The following is an 18,999-nucleotide window of genomic DNA, read 5'->3' as shown; positions in this document are numbered from 1 at the left end:
AAGTACCTCAAATAGAACTACAAGGGCCTAATTTTATAAAGCTACAAGTTACAATTTACAAGCGGAAGTCTCTTTCTAACCCTATGTGTTAGAACGAGACTTCCGCTTGTAAATTGTAACTTGTAGCTTTATAAAATAGGCCAAAGGTGTTTTTACCTGTAATTTAGTAATTTACGGGGTGAATATACAAGGTCATACCAACGGGCAACTTTTACTATGGGACCAAACCTAGATGACTCTCCCATACAAAATACGTATTAACATCATAGAGTTATCAGAGATCAGCCAATTTTTCGCGATTTCAGGCAATGGACAACTGGACAAATGGACCCTGGCGGGTACTACCGGGCGATGCCACAGATCGAATATCAAACTGCATATTTAAATTAAGTGATGTCGCAATCAGCAAAAACTGCACTTGTGGGTGCAGCGCGCAGCGAACCGCGAAACTGTCAATTGTGTCCACTCCGTAGCAACAGCGCCCAGAGCGCCCTCTGTGCACAGAAGAGCGTAACTAGCCAGGAGTCGCGGCTAAAATAAGCCTTTTGTAGCCTGGGCTGTATAAACTGTGCCAGTGCCACGCAGATTTCCTACTCACTTGTTTTTATATGTGACGTTCCACGGTAAAGGTACCTTATAACTGTCGGCGCTTACTTCGCGTAGCGTCGCATTAGTATTGGAACGAATGGAGCGTCGTTAATAATAGCCTAAGCGCCAACCGCCATAAGGTACCTTTTCCAGTGTAATGTCACATATTTGTAAACCTGACTTAAATCAATTGCATTTTATATTGCACGAGTTCGATGAAAAAACCACTTTATTTACTCACATAATTAAATATCAGTGGCGGCGCGTCCATAAAAGCCGTTTCCCACCGGCTCGCCTGTTTTTGGACGTTTGAGCAGAGTTGTAAAGGAAATATGTAAGCCAAATTACTTAGCCCCGGCTTGCCTATGGATATGTTTGACGCGCCGCCACTGTTAAATATACAGAAGTACTACAATCATCATCATCATCATCATCATCTCAGCCTATATACGTCCCACTGCTGGGCACAGGCCTCCTCTACAATACAAATACTGAAATAAATTAATAACTTACTTAATTTTATAATTAATCAAGAATAGGCCCTTGAAACATTGTACCAAGCATGCTGACGGCATTACCTCTCTGTATCGCAATGCTGATACGTTGTGCGAAGTAGCCGCCAGCTCTTTGGTCACCAGCCGGCCTAGCCAAGGTTACAATCGCTATCGCTTCGACAACGAAAACCATTATGTCTCTCTATCACTCTTCCATATTAGTGCGACAGTGACAGTTGCGTTTCGATCGCTACGGAGCGTAAGCGATCGGCATCTTGGCTACGCGGCCAGAGCGGCTACTGCGAAAACCGAAATTCGCAAATTGCGGGGATCTTTCTGTTTTACTCCAACGAAGGCGTAATTAAAGTGACAGAGAAAAATCCACGCAATTTGCGAACTTCGATTTTCGCGGTTATAGCCCAGTTACGTCAACCAGACGCTTCGCGATTTCTGCGAACAACACAAAGCAATTGTTTTATTGTTACTAATTGTTGTAATAGCTCTTATCGCTTAACCTTATAAGAGATGCTGACTTGCGATGTAAGGACAAAAAGCAGAGATAAAAGATTTACATCGGGAGTAAAGGTTCAATTATTTTTGCATTTTATGAATATGCTAATGCCAATGCTCTAGGCGCTTTATTTTTATTTATTTTCTTTTTATATCAATACAATATTTTAACACGAGAGTTTAAAGAAAAACGTTGCCCTATTGTAAAATTGAACTTTTATTTGACTTTTAAGTATTTTATTTTAATGATCAGACAGAACGTATAATATGATAAGGGTTCCGTTTTCGCTTACCCTAAATCCAAAGATACACGAAAAGAACAACAGGCGAACTTATAGCTAAAAAGAGGTCTCTTCCAGACAACTTTTAGGTAGCGGGAAACGAAGAACTCACTAAATCAGTGGTGGGCAAAGTACGGCCCGCGGACCATGTCCGGCCCGCGAAAGCCCGCCGCTGTCATTTGAAAAAATGTATAATATAGCCAGCAGTATAATAAAAATGCATTTTTGCTATAAATCTGGCCCTCCTCCGAAAGTGAAATTCCTTCAAGTTTTGGCCCCTCATGAAGAAAGTTTGCCCACCACTGCACTAAATCGACTGTATTAAGGACAATAACCTACGTACAATTTAACAAGCATCCTAAATTCAATTGAATTATATCGTGATTCGCCATGTTCCAGTGCGTGTTGAATTAGCTCGCTAATTTTGAATGGCTGTTGCATTGACTAACGTATCGGAATAAACCGATAACGGAAGCTTCTGTGTCCATTGTTACTGATCCGGCACATACGACACAATAAACGGACACCAAGTACGAAGGATTTCAAACGCATACGCGTACTTAATTGTATTTCTGTCCCGCCTATAATGGCGGCAGTCAGACCAGCCGGCCTAGCCAAGGTTAGAATCGCTATCGCTTCGACAACGAAAAGCATAATGTCTCTCTATCACTCTTCCATATTAGTGCAACAGTGACAGTTGCGTTTCGATCGCTACGGAGCGTAAAGCGATCGGCATCTTGGCTACGCGACCAGGATCTCTAGAGCTATGTCGTATGCATTTCATTATTATAGAACGCAGTTTGACTTGTCTTTATAGGGAGCGTGTATGATGAACTATTAGGGGGCAGCATAGGAGCCGTCAGATTTTTGGCGCGAGGCGTAAATGTAAAGTTTGTGCTTCCGTAGCCCACAAGATGGCAGAACCTGTACACAAGAAAACGTAGGTTATGAGAACGGTAGATGGTAACAATTTCTTTGGCAGTGTACATGTTTATGTTTCCGATTCAGGCCACAATTTAAGATGGCAGACCCTAAGTTAGGTTAGGAACTTCAAGAAACTCGATGTTGCCATGCTGAAAAGTGGTGTCGTTTCCACCAGAAGCCCCTTGAATTTCCCCGGTACTATTACCTTAATTCTTCCTCTTCGTTCTATAGTACCGGGCTAATGCCGGCTGTACTCACTCACTCGTCGAGACACCCCGAGACAGGCCGAGAACGAGTGTGTACAATACAAACTGCTCATCATCACGCTCTTATTGTTACTCGTCTTGTCTCGTCGTTTTCCGATTATGTCGGAGCGATGACGAGACTCTTGGCGAGAGGCTTTCCACGTGTGCGTTCAGCATGCATAAGTCATGCGAGGGACAACATGATTCGAGACGCGACGCCTACATGGGCACGACTAGGGTTGCCATACATCCGGATTTGTCCGGATTTTTGACCCGTTGTCCGGATTGCGGCCGGACTTGGCATGTGTCCGGATTTTTAGGAATGACCTTATAAAAATAAAATGGGCGCCCGGGGAGGGGACTACGGGATCGGGAAAGGGAAATGGAAAAGTAGATTCACGATACAGTACACCACAGAGAGCAGCGCGCCGCCGGGGCGTCGTTCAAGCTACGCCAAATCTCTGCTACAACAAAATGTCCGGATTTTTAGGGTTATGTCCGGATTTTTATCAGGACATTTAATTCTTCCATATGGCAACCCTAGGCACGACGCACACGCCAGCCTAAGCTGCCGGTCGCCTTCTCTGCGGCTCCGAAACCTGGCCCCGCTCAAACGGTATCACCAGGCTAGGGGTCGCGGGGTTGGATAATGGCCAGTAGTGATAAAGCTGACCCACACCGTCTAGGCGTCTACAAACAGCCGTCCCTAAAACGACGTGCGAACGACCGCCCCACAAGGTGGGACACGACACGATCCAAGCTCGAATCGATCCAGGGTGTCGAATGACTACACTCACTATTCGTGACGCCACAATGAGAATTCTGTTACATAGTACTGTGAACATACTGTGTGTTTTGTAATGGCTAATACACATGGATCGATATCGGAAGCGGTGTAGACCTGAACTGAGCCCATTGTGGCGGTTCCGGCGCGTGCGACACAATACAGCGGTATGACGTAAAAGGCAGTAAGTCAGGTGATATTGATGTCAAGAACAGTCAGCTGAAGAGATAGTTGACCCTCGGTGCAAACATAAATATTGATTTAAACTTTCACGATTATTAAACATTATCAAACTGCACAACGGGACTTAATCGCGTATTTAAGTTTTAAGATTTACCTCCGACGTTTCGAGGACGGCGTTGTCCCCGTGGTCTCGGAGAAGACTGGCTCAAGTTGACATCAACATCTTCTAGCCGCGCGAGTTTTTCGAACTACCCGCACTTGGTCTTGTTTGAACTTAAATACGCGATTAAGTCCCGTTGTGCAGTTTGATAAACATAAATATGTTTGCAAATATCTATATATATGCAGGGCTATTATATGTATTACAGAACATACCTAGGCCATTTTATTTACAGTACGTTTTTTATATTTGGGTATGAAGCATATCGCAAGGTCTCACAGCTCACGAAGCCACTAGTAAATAACTACCTATATCACATTCACTGCCCCCGACGCACAGGTGCGTTCACCGTCATACAAGTTTGTTCCTAGGTCACGCCCCCTGGCAGTGAGTGCGTTAAATTCAACCCCTGGTAGTCCAGTAGGTAACCCTAGTCGATAGCGTGACGTGACGTACGTGTTTGCGTAGTGTCATTTTGCATGGAATTTTGAGTTTCCAGAAAACGTCCCGCTTATGAAAAACGTCCCGCTTGGTACGCTGTTCAAAATCCCATACAAAAATAAACAACGCAAACACGAACGCACGTTACGCTATAGAATGAAATTTACACTAGGGGTAATTCTTGTCAGATTTAACACTTAATCTTCAAAAGGATGACTCGTGTTAGACCGGGCCGTAGCTTCCGGCGCATCGTTTTCTATGGAAAGCATCACGTGATTGCCTGTCATGTCATAGAAAGTAAGCTCCAGAATCTCTGGCCCGGACACGGCCCGGTCTAACGTGGGTCATCCATAAGGGTTGAAGTACAACCTCAAATCGCAATCGTCGTTTTCATACTTACTTTCGTCTGTGTCTGTGGTTCGTATCTTGGCCACATTTTTTTTGTATTTTATTTCACAATTGTGTATTTGGCTGTATTTACACCGTGTATAAAATAAAGCACCAATAGAGAAACGTAGACTGCAGTTATATTTAGACAGAATTTCTATTTTAAAACCCGTATAGGCGTATAGAGTCTGGCTACTGAAATTTTACCTAAATTATTGGCGGGAAATTAAAAAAATCTTGGGCTGGTCACACTTTGTGTAGTAGGAATTATAGTTTTGATACTAGACAATATCTTTGATATTCTGTGCACAAGTAAGGTACCTAAGGAAATAAGCTAAATAAACGTTTAAGTGCACTCAAAGTCAGCTCACATAATTTCTACCACTATTTAAAGTACAGTCAACGACAAACACACATGTTAACGTTCCAATATTTAGATTTTATAGATATTTTTCAGAACTTTTAATTTATCCGTTTCTTTATACACTTGTCCTATTTATGAGATTCAGGCATTAATAAATTCACGTACTTAATCAAAGTAATCGGCAAATGTTAGAACTAGTACTTAAAGTATCAAAATATTTATAGAGCACCAACCTCCTAATTTGTTTACATTTGGTTAGAAGTTGTAAACATTGCACTTTTTCATTATACAACGCTACACGTCGACTTCGCACATTGTCGTAATTATTTACGAGCTTAAATAATAGTTTGTGAACCTCACTCAGCATATAATTTATTAATATTATTTAAAATAAACCCCATAAAAACCGCAAACAATTTGAATGAATGACATAAATTGACAACTGACTTTTAGCTTTTTTTTAAATCATAGACAATTGGTGATACAACAACGAAATATCTGTCAACAATTTTTGGCTAGCCAGACTCTAATACTATAAGGAGTACGTAATTTGATTGTGACGTCACATGCTAATGTTTCCTATAAATTCCATAGTAGCAAAATCGTTTTGACAGTTCGAAAAAAGAAATTCATTTGACTAGTAGTCAAATACCCTGTTATCGGCGCTCATAACAAAAGGTTAATCTACAACTAAGCTCATGAACTCCTTCCCCAGGCATAACCGTCGGCCTCACGGTCATCCCGCAAGCGATAGCCTACGCTGGCGTGGCCGGCCTCCCGCCGCAGTACGGCCTCTACTCCTCCTTCATGGCGTGCTTCGTGTACACCGTGTTCGGCTCCGTGAAGGACTCGGCCATCGGCCCCACGGCCATCGCGGCCATCTTGACCAGAGAGAACCTGCACGGGCTGGGGCCGGAGTTCGCTGTGCTGCTGGCCTTCTTGTCGGGGTGTGTGGAGCTGATTATGGGGATACTGCAGTTAGGTAAGTTAAAGACTACATACCTTCAATAAACGTTATTACTCAGCGCTAGTGTCTCAATTATTATCTTCAAAAGAGGAAAGGGGACGACTGCTTCTCCGTACAAACGTAGTCCCCATTTTACTCTCTGGATATTGACAATTTAACATTATCTTCTTCTTCTTCTTTCCGTGCCTTTTCCCATTATTTGGGGTCGGCCTTCCTCGTTCTCAAGCGCCAGGTCGGGCGATCCTGGGTTGTCTCTTTGTTCAACTGGGCCTGTTTCAAATCCATTGATATGGTGGACCACCACGTAGCAGGCGGACGACCTCTGCCTCTCTTATTATTCGGCAATGCAAGGGCTTTCACAATTTAACATTATCGAAAATATATTTATGTAATTTAATGTATTTAAACTATGTTTTCTTTATTTTATGCTGCTATTTTAGTTGGGGCTCGTAGCCCCAAAAACAAGGAATTTTCCACGACCACTTAAACTATTTGAGTAGTTCAAGTGGTCGTCCAGTCAAAAAAATATACTATATTAGGTTGTACCCAATAATAGTACCTAACTAATACATCCTAAAATGTATCACTATCTAATAGTCACTGACTCGAGGTCATTAAAGCGAGAAAAATCTTAACAGCGCGATGTAGGATTTCTGTTACGACGACACAACGCCATCTGTTGGGGTTTTATTAAAACGTGCGCCTGTAGTAAATTATTACGAGAAGTAAACAAGCCAGTCTACCTATTTACATTATTAATGGCCATGTTCTTGCTTTGTTTTTTAACAGACTTCGAAGAGAAGTAAGTTATATTTACTCTGCCATACCGACAAACTTCTGTTGTCCACATATTAACTGTCAGTGTCACATTGTCATGTCTACCATCTTCCTGTTACTCGTGACACTTTCCAATGTTGACACAAACTTTGGAAAGTTGTTTTGCCAGTTGTGCTATTGTCTTTCATACACCGTTTCGTAATGTTTAGGAAAACCGTCAATAAACGTGACTAATCGCCTTAATAAATGTTAATTAATACTATAAGTACCTCGTTTTTTAGGGTTCCGTACCCAAAGGGTAAAAACAGGACCTTATTACTAAGACTTTGCTGTCCGTCTGTCTGTCACCAGGCTGTATCAATCTCATGAACCGTGATAGCTATAGGCCGTTGAAATTTTCACTGATGATGTATTATATTTCTGTTGCCATCATAACAACAAATACTAAAAACAGAATATAATAAATATTTAAGTGGGGCTCCCATACAACAAAAGTGTTTTTTGCCGTTTTTTGCGTAATGGTACGGAACCCTTCGTGCGCGAGTCCGACTCGCACTTGGCCTGTTTTTTAAATGTTTGGCATTAGAAAAGACTACACGTTCTTAACGTGTCATTTTACGAACTGAATTAAATGATCTATGGATCGAAATCTTTTACTATGACGTCACAACATCTGTTCCAGTATATCATCACATGCGCCGGCGCCGGCCTTCGCCGTGACCGGCAGAATACTGTCGTAATAATCGACTATGTCAAGTAGACGGATTCAATGTATAGGCTTTTATTTATTCGGTTTGTTTACTTCACTTGGTCGGCTATTTAGTTTTTACATGATTACGGTAAATTGACCTAGACCTTGACGCCGCTTCGAACTATTTCATCTCATTACTGTTCGCCCGTGCATCTCGCTCTAATTTCTAAGTGAAATTGGTGTTAAAGAGATGGTTTCCGAGTACCTACTTAAATCAAAACTTCAAAACAACAACAGATACATATAGGTACATAATCTCTTTATAATTTCCGAGCTAAAAGGTACTCTGATGATGAACAAGATGGCACTATAGTTTAAGTATGGTATTAGTTAGTACTTTAGAAAACAAACCGTTTAAGTAGAATTGTAGGCGATTGGCGGTTTCCTGGCATTGTCTGGTACATACCAAACAGAACCTACATACTGAGTTTAACTATGTCTGATATGTTAGTTAGTTTGTTTAAATGCTTGTTACTCAATCATCCAAAACGGCCTAACAGACAGTGTTGCAAGGCAGACAGTGTAATTGTCTATCACTTTATGTGCAATTTTTTTTATTAGAAAAAGGTAAGCATTTGATGGAACTTGCTTACCTAAAAGATGTCTATTCATTCTCAATTTAAAAAGATCCATATTGCAATGGAGTATTCACTCTGGGGCTGAAAGGACTGTATCTTAGGCCTTTGTACTTTCGAGGAAAATTTATTAATATAATCAATAGCTAATTAACAAGAAGGCTACGATTTGCATATTGCAGTGTTGCCAGATGATTTCGATCACGAAGGAAGACTTGTCACTGAGATCAAACTGCATTCATGATGAAGTACCTATCAACCACTCAACAGTCACGATTTCACGCTTTTCATTTGAATTGAATAGATGAATAGGGGGAATAGGATAGAGAACAGATGAGATACAGATGTAGTGCATAATTATTTTCCATCGTATTTTCTCGGAAACGTAGGCACGTGTCTTGCTATTTCAGTCAGTCTGTAAAAAAGTACTGAGGTTGACTGAAGTAGCATGACAAATACGGATGTTTCCAAGAAGATGCGACGGAACACAACTATGCACTTTACATCTGTACAGTTTACGTCAGTCCTGTGATGAAGTAGGTAGATACTTTTTTCCATTAAATTATACTCCTAGTTAATGATCTCCACAATATTGAGGTTTGGTTGGTGCAACCAACATTAAGTCTAAATTTACTGTTCGTATTATGTTCACTATTTTTTTTATCGTTGCGCAGGATTCCTGATCGATTTCATCAGCGGGCCGGTGTCCGTCGGCTTCACGTCGGCAGCAGCCATTATCATCGCCACCACACAAGTTAAGGACATCCTGGGCCTCAGCTTTCCTGGCGGCAAATTCCTGCAGGTACTTAATTACCTCATGAATCAAACTATGGCCGCCCGTAACATTAGGTCAGCAGCCACCATCACGGCCACCACACAAGTTAAGGACATCCTGGGCCTCAGCTTTCCTGGCGGCAAATTCCTGCAGGTACTTAATTACCTCATGAATCAAACTATGGCCGCCCGTAACATTAGGTCAGCAGCCACCATCACGGCCACCACACAAGTTAAGGACATCCTGGGCCTCAGCTTTCCTGGCGGCAAATTCCTGCAGGTACTTAATTACCTCATGAATCAAACTATGGCCGCCCGTAACATTAGGTCAGCAGCCACCATCACGGCCACCACACAAGTTAAGGACATCCTGGGCCTCAGCTTTCCTGGCGGCAAATTCCTGCAGGTACTTAATTACCCCATGAATCAAACTATGGCCGCCCGTAACATTAGGTCAGCAGCCACCATCACGGCCACCACACAAGTTAAGGGCATCCTGGGCCTCAGCTTCCCTGGCGGCAAGTTCCTGCAGGCACTTACCTCATGAATCAATCCATGGCGTACTGCCAACTGCCAACGTGACTATCGTTAACACTCCGTAGCGAACGAAACGCAACTGTCACTATCGCACATAATATGGAAGAGTGTTTGGGGACACAACATACAACCCACTTCTTGTAGTAGACAAATATTTATTTGCCCAGGGACCTAGTCACGTGACCCCCGCGACCTTACAACCAATGTAAATAACCTGTCACGTTATCACTCGTTTAGATGTGATTCGTTATGATACGTGTATTATGTACGACACCAGTATGTGGGCTGGGAGTGGTTTAATTAAACATAAACAAAACCATCTCAAGAGTAATAAAGTGATAATTAACTCGTTGTAACAACTAGATCAATTTTTTCATTTGTTTATGCATTTTTTATTGATCGCCGACGGCTTTCTACCGGCCTTGAGGTTTTTGTCGCAAACACCGATTAGCATCTGACCCACGCGCCGAAAAGCCTCAGAAATAATAATGCGACTCGCTCCAATTGGTACCTATTCGATTTGACGAAGAATTTTATCAGTTTCCGGTGATATTTCGTAAGTGGTTTTGCCTGATCCCTGAAAAATTATATGCAATAATTGGCTTCTTATATAAACTTTAACCCAGCAAACAGGCCGGGGCGGCGGCTGACGTCCGAGAACGCTTCAAGGCAAATAAATACAAATGCTATTGGAATATATATATATATACATATAGTTCTCCTCATCGTTTTTGACGGCGACCCCAAATAAACATCATGGATGAGCCGTTATGTGGCAGGCCAGGCCGAACTTGGTCTTGGTTGGCACTGGAATAACCGAGTAATACAACCAAAAATACGGTTTAGTATATAAATATACGTATTTTTGCAGGTGTGGACGGGAATGTATGAACACATCGGAGAGACGAGGCTCTGGGACACGGTGCTAGGCGTCACCTGCATCGTTGTTCTACTACTGCTTAGGGTAAGTTATTTTGTGATTTTTCGGTCAAAATGCTTAGAAATAACGGAAACGTGGAAAAACTCTGTCTCGTCAAGTCTCGGTAGCTCAGTGTACATTTAATTCGACATATATAGTGACGTATGTAGGGTGGCGAGCTGGTATCCGGGAGTCGCGAGTACGAATTTCGCCCGAGACAGTTAGTTTATAAGGTTCCATACCCAAAGGGTAAAAACGGGACCCTAATATTACTAAAACTGTCCGTCTGTCTGTAACTCATGAACCGTGATAGCTAGGTAGATTAAATTTTCACAAATGATGTATTTCTGTTGCCGCTATAACAACAAATACTAAAAACAGAATAAAATAAATATTTAAGAGGGGCTCCCATACAGCAATCGTGATTTCTTGCCGTTTTTTGTGTAATAGTAAGGAACCCTTCGTGCGCGAGTCCGACTCGCACTTAACCGGTTTTTTTTCTTTTCATCCACACGCTTAGTTCTCTAATGTATCTCTATGCGGTAGTGATAGTTTGTCTGTCTATAGGGATATCACATCACGTGTCTCTCTATATGGTAGCTATATCACATCGCGTGTATCTCTATATGGTAACTATATTACATCACCTGTCTCTCTATATGGTCGCTATATCACATCACGTGTCTCTCTATATGGCAGCTATATCACATCACGTGTCACTATATGGTGGTGATATAGGTAACATCACGTGTAAACTGCAAATGGCATGTCAAAACAGGCGTTAACAAGATCGCAATTCCAAACAACAAATCGTGTGAAAATGACGGACAATTAAGTTAAATATCGTGTTTACATGCACATATGCTTCCTGCAAAGTGACAGGATTTATAGATTTTATCGCGATGTGATAAGATCTATAATGGAGCGCAAATGATGCTTCATAATTGCATGCATAACGGGCTGCAGTAACTCATCTACGACTAATATCTTTAGGTACCTACTTACATAATGACAGACATTGTAGAGCTGAAATTTGTAGATGCTGATCGAGCCCATACTTACCTTTTTAAGGAAAGGCAAAAGTCTCATTAGGTCCCTAAATAAACATACTAACTCTATCATGGTGACTATAAAAGAAGTTTTCTATTAACGCAAAATATGAATAGACGAAGTTTTCTATTTGCAAGCCTATACGTATTACATTTCGCCAAGAAAAACTGAGCGCAATCAGAGGCGAGGTTGTCCGGCTGTGGAGGATCACACATAGTAGAATTCACGTATTTTTATTCTCTTTAGAATTGCCTAGATCTGCATTTTCAAGCACTAAGTATAAGAGTGCTTAATAGTGTTAATGTAGTAAACATGAGATCTCTAGGTGTTCTATGTGTCCCTTACAGTAATTTAATGAAAAAAATAGCAGAAATCTGCCGATAGCAGCAGAAATTCATAGTGCACAGCAAGATGGTTGCTTTAAGCTATGTATAATATCATAATATGTTGCCGTGCTATCTTCAAATACAGTCAGAAGCAAAAGTGCTACAGCAGTAGCAACAGCTAAGCGGGCCAGGTGTTCAAAATCTTGACGCGACGTTATTGTTAAGAGCGTATCAAGGTAATTTTGAACACCTCGCCCGCTTAGCAAATTCTCTGCTGACTGTACGTACGCCTCATAATTACGCCAACAGAGACATTTAACAGCAGACTGCAAATGTATGGTTTTACTGAAGACAGGAAATCCGGGTGTCATCTCAGTCTATGATTAACGCTTTGTGATTCAACTTTAATCTCATACTATACTGTTATAGCTAAGTGTCTATCACGTGCTTCAAGTTCGAGGTTAAATCTTACACGTGGCCTGTTGCTATCTAGGCTGTTTCCGAAATAGGCGAGCCCACGTACTTTTTAGTAAGATAGGCTGTAGTCTGTTGCAAGAATAGATAGTCCAATTAGCATTTGTGCATTGCTTATTAACACACTTGCTTAGGGTTGCCAGATGGTCGGGATTTGGCGGAATTCTCCCGATTTTTAGCATGTGTTCCCGATTCCCGACAAAGTGAAACTTGTCCCGAAAAACAGCTTCACGTTATAAAACAATAATTTCAAGTTCCGAACTGTCGCCGAGCAAGCGAGCTGACGTAGTGCCAATAACGTAAAATATCGTTGTTTTTAATATAATCACTTTAATATGAATGTATTTTTTTTCCCGAATTAAGTCCCAAAATCCGAAAAATAGATATTATTTCCCGATATTAGCGCCTTTCGATCTGGCAACCCTACACTTGCTCATTCTTTAATATCTTCTGAATCTGAAGAAATTGTTACCTACATTTCAAAATGTAATTTAAAAAGGCAAGTAATGGCAGGGGCATAGATATATGTTATATGGGCAGGGGTAAACAGAATGCACGCCGACGGAAGCTCGGTTTTCATTCGACGATCAACTTTTACATCTTCTGTATACGGACAGTGTGACATAAAATAGTAGAAATTATATAAAATGGAATTAAAAAACTTCCATACTAAATTGTTGCCATGTTTAAGCATTTTACGTCAATAATGTGACAGTTACGTAGGAAGTGGCGCCCTCAATAATTTTCTACAAAAATCTTGTCGGACTATACCAAAGTTTGAAAGTTGGTTTTCCAGACTTTAGGAAAAGCAACTTTGTCATTAGATAAAGGCGACAAATTTGAAAAATTTAGGCCTGAAGGTTCGTACCTACTCATGTACAAATTTTGAATTTCATGCCTTTTCTAGTGACAAATTATCCAATGTGTGACATCTAATGATGAAAATGACATCTAATGATCAAAGTTTGTGATAAGTAACTTCTGTTCGCAGAAAGTGAAAGACATAAAAGTGCGCGGCTCAGAAGAGAAGGGCGGGTGCGCGCACGCCGCCGCGCAGGCGCTCTGGTTCCTGTCGACCACGCGCAACATCCTCGTGGTGCTGGTGTGTGCCGCGTTGGCGTACTACTTCGACACGCAGAAACAGACGCCCTTCGTGCTCACTGGTGAGGGCATGTAAACACTCTATATGTGACGTTCCACGGCAAAAGGTACATTATGGCGGCTGGCGCTTACGTCGTATAGCGCCGCAATAATATTGGAGCGGCGTTAATAATAGCGTAAGCGCCAACCGCCATAAAGTACCTTTACCCGTGGGACGTCACATATTTTAAAATGTCCTTGGCTCGTGGGAGTATAATCGTATAAAAATCGCTTACAAATTGATGAATAAAATAAAATTAACAAATAGAGGGCCTAGTATCGACCCTTGTGGAACGCCTTGAATTATACATGACTATAAATACCCTTTCGAGTGTATTTCGCTCTCTTCATAACTCTTTCTCATGCATTCAGAGCACTACAGAAATTTACTCACGCGTATATAAACCGGATTGATGAGAAGGATTGCTCGATAAACAGATTCGAACGCCTTACTAAGGTCACAGAGTACAACTTGATAGTTTTATCCCCCCGTTGTATGTTGCAGGCGAGGTGAAGCCGGGGCTACCGGCGATAGCACCGCCACCGTTCTCGGCCACAGTGGGCAACCACACCTACACGTTCATGGAGATGGCATCCACGCTCGGCTCGGCCATCTTCGTGGTGCCGCTGCTCTCCATCCTAGAGAACATTGCGCTGGCTAAGGTCTTCTGTAAGTATTTAACCTTCAAAATCTTGGTTCTGCAGCACCAGAGTGTTGAATATGAAGTTTTTAGATTCTTAATAGTTTGAAACTGAGGTAAATTTAAAAATCTATTTTCTATGGTGTAACGGTTCGGGAAGCCCTATAGTGGTATAAAATAAAAGTAATAAAGAAATTGGTATTAACAAGTATATTAATTACACCAACAAGAAATTTAAGTGGTAATATTATAATAATAACTAGCTCAGTCGTAATTTAAATAAATAGGTATTAATTTTTAGAGCACAGGGGGTGAGTCTGTGTTTCAATAGGCTGGAAGACCTTGGTAACTAGGGGTAAAAATATTTAAATATTGGGCGCCTTTATAAAATAATAAAAAACCGTCTGACCTCCAGTTAGATAAGGAATGGGAAATGAGGCCTGCAGCTTCGTGGTGGTGAGCAACCACTCCGGTGCCGCAGCCGCCGCCTCCGAACGTCCATGCTAGTTAAGCCGCCAAGGAAGCACCAGCTCAGCTTGGCCTGGAGCACATTCTCGCTCATGCCGACACTCTCGACTAACTAGGGTACTGAAGGGGTAAACGAAAACCTCATCTTGAAAGACCTCTTCTTAAAAGCCCCTACTTGAAACCGTTCCTGAAGGCCTGCCTGAAGGCCCTGGAAATAATTTAAAAAACAATAAGTATGTGGCTTTGCCGATTCTCGACGAGAGTTAAAATTCACCAGAACGGTTGAGCAACTTACCCAATGCAGAAAAGAAGCCGGTTTGTAAGTCCGTGCTTTCATGTCGATGCATGGGGCCTTCAGAGGTTATGGTACGAGGAACATAATATTCTCCCTGAAAATAAGTAATAAAACAATAAGCACTGAACACGTCTCGAACAATTTGATACGTAGATCAAGAAAAATACTTACGATTAAGCGGTTTAAGCCGCGATTTAAACAATATGGCTCACTGGCCTTTGAAGAAAACGGATCGACATCCTACTCCATCACATCCGAAATAAAAATGACAGCTGACAGATCAAACCGAAGATACTTCCACTGCTGCGCTGCGTTTCGTTGCGCGCACGATGTAAATAAATACCGCCTCCAAAACTCGTTTCAATAAGAAAAGATACTTAATAATAATTTCCAAAAAGGAAAGAAGAAAGTTGTAAAATATTTAATAAGATTTTAATTTCGGTAAATTAATAAGAGTAAACATTTTATTAAAGAAAAATCCAATAGCGAGCTACTCACGCCCTCTGTTGATCAATGCAAGTATTAAAACCAGTATTACCAACGCTCAACGCTAGATGGCCTTTATATTAGAAACTAAATATATTAATGCCTATGAGGCTTTAAAAAAATGTTGTTACAGTACATCCCTCCCCGAATAAAATTTTGACGTAGGCAAAATTTTGAGCCGGTCTCCAGCTCCAAACATCTATCCGCAGAAAGTAAACAACAGTTATCCACCACAAAATAATAAATTTAATAAAAAAAACAACCACCCAAATCGAACCCACGCACTAAACTAGACTTACTTTATAGTAAACTCAACGTTTGCAAGTCGAGCTCCAAGCTACAATTAAATACTACAAAACGTCGCATCGCGTATATTTCTTGGTGACATAACGAACGGCCCAGGCCGCGGGTTATGCGTCCAAGTGATATAGCGGAAGACGGCATATAGCCAAGTGAAATTAACTATAACTAAGATCGGTGACTGTACTACAACTAATTTAAATATATACAACGCGCATATCAGGCCGTGACTATCAGACGTCAAGGTCTGAACGCGGTAATCAGACAATAACACAACAACAATGATACGTTGACCAGCTGTGTCTGAACGACAGGCAGACGGTAACGTTCGAAACAACACGAGACACACAAGGAAGTCGACTGTACAGGCTCCATTTCAGGCAATGCAAGTCTGTCAGTCTGACACACAAAAATCCGATGTTTGCGGACAACGCTTTAAGGCGTGTACCACATAACAACCCCCTAACATCAACATTAACGTTCACGCATATGATTTAAGTCATACCGCAAAGCGTTAACAAGGTAGACGGCACTGCTATTAAGAGCTTGACGGTTTAAAATCCGCCAAAACCCGACCAGCCAGTGCCGATTGGAATGCTGGTTTAAAGCGCCAGCACCCCGGTAAAACACACGAAGAGTCTTTAAATCGTCCTCTTCGCCCACCAACAACAAACAAACCACGTGCCTGAGTTACGTTTGCTCAGACACGATCGAAAGAAAGTAATACGTAAACAAAACTCCTGCACGCAACACATAAAAAAAAACTCCTACCGAACATCAACAAAAAAACGCGCAATTACCGATAGTTAACTAATAAGTAAGTATTTACTCCATCTAAAGTAACAACAATAAGGAAAAACTCGATTTAAGTCGAGATATAGATAAGGAAAAGTAGGTAATTAACATAACTCCCGTACGAAACAACTACAATAAGATTCAACAATAAAGACAAACCTCAAAGAAATGAACCCGGATATTGTTAAATGCGCACGTTGGACTAAGTTAAACGATTAAAGAACTAAGAGGTCAACCAGTTATTCAAAACTTAAATGGATGTTACATTTTTTATTTTTAGAATCACCCTGTATGCTCTTCACATGTTTAACTTACTGTGTTAAGGTTCCAAAAGTACTACGTATTTAACATGAATATCTTGTGCCACCATTTACAAAACCGCAATTCACTATCATTAAGCTAGTAATAATATATTTAAGGTAAAAACAGCACCAAATATGTGACTGACTGTACTTAATTATTCTCCTACACATCTATAGTAAGTAATATTATTTAATTTTAAATTAACCACCTTCCGGAACAAACAGTAATAAATGTAGTACAACATAAAAAAAAAAAAACTGCTGACTGTACCTCGTTCACATCAAAAAGACAAATTCATCTTCAACTATTAAGTATAAAAAGAATAGATAAGCTTGCGGTACTATTTGAACGAAAATTTAGGTATAACTTGCTTACACTTCGGTAAAGGAATAAAATAGGTAGGTATGGTCAGCACTTTTAGCTATTAATAAGTAAAACTGAATAATTATAATTGGTAACTCACTAAAAAAAAGGTAAATAATTCCAACTGACTGTACTTTTAATACATAAGAAACCTCCTACAACAAAACATTCTAAATTAATTAATTATTTTTAAACTAATATTTTAACAATTATTTTGCCAACCATACCAATGAGGATAAATGTACACTAAAATAGGTACAGAAATACTTATAACACCTGTTCATAACATTCTACTTGAAATTATTTAACTTACTACCTTCATAACTACAAGATAACACCCTCAAAAGTACAAATAAAATATTTAGTTTTAATTACACAGTACCGCAACACTAAGGTAAATTAATAAGTAATTGTAAGAATACAAGAATGGCTATTGCTTTATAACCTCCATTATACACAACACACGGTGCTTAACCGCTTTAACTACAAAAGTAAATAATAAAAAGATAATGGTCTTCCAGCTTGAACACACTAGAGCCCCACGTTGGGCGCCACTGTAACGGTTCGGGAAGCCCTATAGTGGTATAAAATAAAAGTAATAAAGAAATTGGTATTAACAAGTATATTAATTACACCAACAAGAAATTTAAGTGGTAATATTATAATAATAACTAGCTCAGTCGTAATTTAAATAAATAGGTATTAATTTTTAGAGCACAGGGGGTGAGTCTGTGTTTCAATAGGCTGGAAGACCTTGGTAACTAGGGGTAAAAATATTTAAATATTGGGCGCCTTTATAAAATAATAAAAAACCGTCTGACCTCCAGTTAGATAAGGAATGGGAAATGAGGCCTGCAGCTTCGTGGTGGTGAGCAACCACTCCGGTGCCGCAGCCGCCGCCTCCGAACGTCCATGCTAGTTAAGCCGCCAAGGAAGCACCAGCTCAGCTTGGCCTGGAGCACATTCTCGCTCATGCCGACACTCTCGACTAACTAGGGTACTGAAGGGGTAAACGAAAACCTCATCTTGAAAGACCTCTTCTTAAAAGCCCCTACTTGAAACCGTTCCTGAAGGCCTGCCTGAAGGCCCTGGAAATAATTTAAAAAACAATAAGTATGTGGCTTTGCCGATTCTCGACGAGAGTTAAAATTCACCAGAACGGTTGAGCAACTTACCCAATGCAGAAAAGAAGCCGGTTTGTAAGTCCGTGCTTTCATGTCGATGCATGGGGCCTTCAGAGGTTATGGTACGAGGAACATAATATTCTCCCTGAAAATAAGTAATAAAACAATAAGCACTGAACACGTCTCGAACAATTTGATACGTAGATCAAGAAAAATACTTACGATTAAGCGGTTTAAGCCGCGATTTAAACAATATGGCTCACTGGCCTTTGAAGAAAACGGATCGACATCCTACTCCATCACATCCGAAATAAAAATGACAGCTGACAGATCAAACCGAAGATACTTCCACTGCTGCGCTGCGTTTCGTTGCGCGCACGATGTAAATAAATACCGCCTCCAAAACTCGTTTCAATAAGAAAAGATACTTAATAATAATTTCCAAAAAGGAAAGAAGAAAGTTGTAAAATATTTAATAAGATTTTAATTTCGGTAAATTAATAAGAGTAAACATTTTATTAAAGAAAAATCCAATAGCGAGCTACTCACGCCCTCTGTTGATCAATGCAAGTA

The 18,999-nt window shown here is 40.7% G+C and overlaps 2 protein-coding genes and 1 long non-coding RNA gene across 4 annotated transcripts in view; 2 read left to right on the top strand and 1 right to left on the bottom strand.

Moving 5' to 3' along the window:
* The window catches only part of LOC134667540 (prominin-like protein), a 494,736-nt gene that overhangs the window by 329,867 nt on the left and 145,870 nt on the right, over positions 1–18,999 (bottom strand). The gene's annotated exons all lie outside the window — the stretch shown is intronic.
* LOC134667574 (uncharacterized) overlaps positions 1–18,999 on the top strand; it is a 92,990-nt gene that overhangs the window by 32,272 nt on the left and 41,719 nt on the right. The window lies entirely within an intron of this gene.
* LOC134667544 (sodium-independent sulfate anion transporter-like) overlaps positions 1–18,999 on the top strand; it is a 53,547-nt gene that overhangs the window by 30,532 nt on the left and 4,016 nt on the right. The window contains exons 3-7 of the mRNA XM_063524968.1: positions 6,077–6,343; positions 9,106–9,233; positions 10,614–10,706; positions 13,503–13,674; positions 14,157–14,321. Of these exons, the coding sequence (XP_063381038.1) occupies positions 6,077–6,343; positions 9,106–9,233; positions 10,614–10,706; positions 13,503–13,674; positions 14,157–14,321 (825 nt within the window). The remainder of the gene's footprint in view (positions 1–6,076; positions 6,344–9,105; positions 9,234–10,613; positions 10,707–13,502; positions 13,675–14,156; positions 14,322–18,999) is intronic.

This window comes from Cydia fagiglandana, chromosome 9 (genome assembly GCF_963556715.1).
Source record: "Cydia fagiglandana chromosome 9, ilCydFagi1.1, whole genome shotgun sequence".
Taxonomy (NCBI): Eukaryota; Metazoa; Arthropoda; class Insecta; order Lepidoptera; family Tortricidae; genus Cydia; species Cydia fagiglandana.
This window is presented reverse-complemented; position numbering and strand designations above follow the sequence as displayed.